Raw genomic sequence first — 2,338 nt, 5'->3', positions numbered from 1 at the left:
TCCTCTTTTAAATATTTATCCATGTGCTGGACTGCATAATTAGTAAGAAAGTGATACAGGATGTGCCCTTTTAAAGAGGTTATAAAACCTCGTGGTTATGATCGTTTTCATCCTGTTGGCTTTTTAGACCAGGCCTCCAGAGACATGTGCCTGGCGATGCGCACGGCTCCCCTCCCCCACCGCCCCAAGCTCTCTGCAAGGGGATGTCGTGGTTTCTGAGTCACCTTGGCCTATAACACACACAGGCTCGAGGACATCTAGGCTGAGACCACCGGCTCCGGGCACTGCCCCCGTCTGGACTCCTGCCTGCACTCTGCTGCTTGCCGGCCACAGTTATAACTCCTTTTCTGCAGGTACCTCTGTCCCGGGGACCCCGGTGGCTCAGAGCAGGAGCGGTCCTCTGGCCGGAGGGTACAGGCACATAGCCCGATGAACTGGGGGCGCCTCCCTGCCGGTGAGGCCCCGAGCTCGGCATTATCTACTGCAAAAGAGCAAAGCCTCTGTGCGACCCGCCCCACTTCATGGCCCCGCTGGGACCTGATGGAACTGCATGTACTGTGGGGTGGACATCGAAACCACAGCCTCCCCTCGGCTTGGAGAGGGACCCCGGAATCACACGGGCGGGCGGCTGCCCGGCTCCGCCCACGGGGTCCCCTCCCGTATGTTACCTGAGGCCCCTGTTCCGTTCTGACATCAAAGGGGTCTCCGACGGGCCTTTTCTTGGCGAACTCCACGCTGCGTCTGACAAACTCGGCGTAGACCTGTTCTTCCACGAACACCCGGGAGGCGGCCGTGCAACACTGGCCTTGGTTGAAGAACACTCCCTGGTGGGCACACTGCACTGCCAAGTCCACTGGACGGAGGGGGGCGGGGGGCAACGGGAAGCGATTATGTCGTTAGGGCGGGGCTGGCAACAGCTGCAAGTCTAATTGCCCGCACAAGAAAACAGGCTCTGGGGTTTCAGAAATGAATCTCGTTCTCGGCATTTCCCAAACAGAGCAGAGGACGGGGGGAAAAAGGACTTTTGGGTCCACTGGGTTCGGGGTGGAAGAGGTTCTGATTGTGGGACTTCTCGAGTGTCTTTACTATGCCAAGAAGCACGGAGAGTTGTCACAGTTCCCATTTCGCTTGCTCGTGGACCCCCCTCTGCTCCCTTTTCTGGAGAACGAACGTTCTCTGGAATAACCTCTGCTAAGTGCTGATGTGAGTCAATCGGCAAGAACGTTTAAAGCAGGGGTCCCCAACGGCCCCCTCCCCCCGGGCCACACAGCAGGAGGTGAGCGGCGGGCGAGCCAGCGAAGCATCATCCGTATCTGCAGCCGCTCCCCAGCGCCAGCATCACCGCCTCAGCTCCGCCTCAGATCCTCAGGCGTTAGATTCTCATAGGAGCACCGGTCCCTGGTGCCACAAAGGTTGGGGACCGCTGTTTTAAAGGAACCCAAATTTTCCACTTTGAGTAACCGAAGGGTCTTATTAAGTAACATAACACCAAGCGTGTATGACTTAGAAGAGTCGAAAAAGCAAAAACAGGAGACAGGCACGTAGGGCGTTTTGGACCCTTGTGAGACCAGCCCTCACACAGAAGGAGTCCTGTTTTTAGTAGTCGTCATCTTTTCTTCACCGGGTGCAGATGGAGCACCCAGGGACGGTGGCACCTAGCAAAACAGGAGTCCTGGCTCTTCGGGACGGGAGTTCGGAACTGCAAACGTGGGTCGCGGTGGGACGCCACGCGTGGCTGCTCCCCGTGGCTCCGGAAACCACGAGCGACACTCACGCCGCTTCCACAAGGGGGCAGGACTCAGGCAAAAAAAATCTGAAAAAAGAGCAATCCATCTTTCCCGCTTTGGAGCTTGTTTCCTCGCTCTCTGTCCCGGCTTCAAGGAGAGGAAGGAAATCAGTCATTTACACCTTAGTGAGAAATGGTGCTAAGGTCACCTTTCTCGGGGATATTTGCAATGCCCACCTTATCTGAGTGTGGAATGGAAGGTTTTGTTCTCCATGGGAAGAGTTTCTGGCACCCTCGAGCGGGTGGATGGGCCTATTCTTTCAGGCAAAGATGCTTCAGGGTACTGGGGAAGTCACACCTTTCGACAGCTGACCCTGTCAGGAATGCCCATGTGGAATGCCCACGAATATTTTTCCATATCACATTGTGAGGCTCTAGCGAGACACAAATTGCCCCTAAGCCACTGGGCGGGGCTGCTTTCCCAGGGAAGGGATGGTTGGAAGAAGAGGCAGTACCCAGGCCGGCGGGTATTTTTAAGGGTCAGCTGCCGTTGTCCCCCTCGATCTGTCAGGCCTGAGACAAAGAAGGAAGAAACATCTCCAGTCTTTGGAG

The 2,338-nt window shown here is 56.2% G+C and overlaps 1 protein-coding gene across 1 annotated transcript in view; it reads right to left on the bottom strand.

Annotated features, from left to right (window-relative positions):
• Window positions 1-2,338, bottom strand: part of ALDH1A3 (aldehyde dehydrogenase 1 family member A3) — a 33,455-nt gene that overhangs the window by 14,001 nt on the left and 17,116 nt on the right. Inside the window, 2 exon segments of the mRNA XM_023529014.1 lie at window positions 358-448; window positions 669-853. Of these exon segments, the coding sequence (XP_023384782.1) occupies window positions 358-448; window positions 669-853 (276 nt within the window).

The sequence above is a fragment of the Pteropus vampyrus genome, unplaced genomic scaffold (assembly GCF_000151845.1).
Source record: "Pteropus vampyrus isolate Shadow unplaced genomic scaffold, Pvam_2.0 Scaffold34, whole genome shotgun sequence".
Lineage (NCBI taxonomy): Eukaryota > Metazoa > Chordata > Mammalia > Chiroptera > Pteropodidae > Pteropus > Pteropus vampyrus.
The sequence above is the reverse complement of the archived record's forward strand: the minus strand, read 5'-3'. Positions and strand labels throughout refer to the sequence as shown.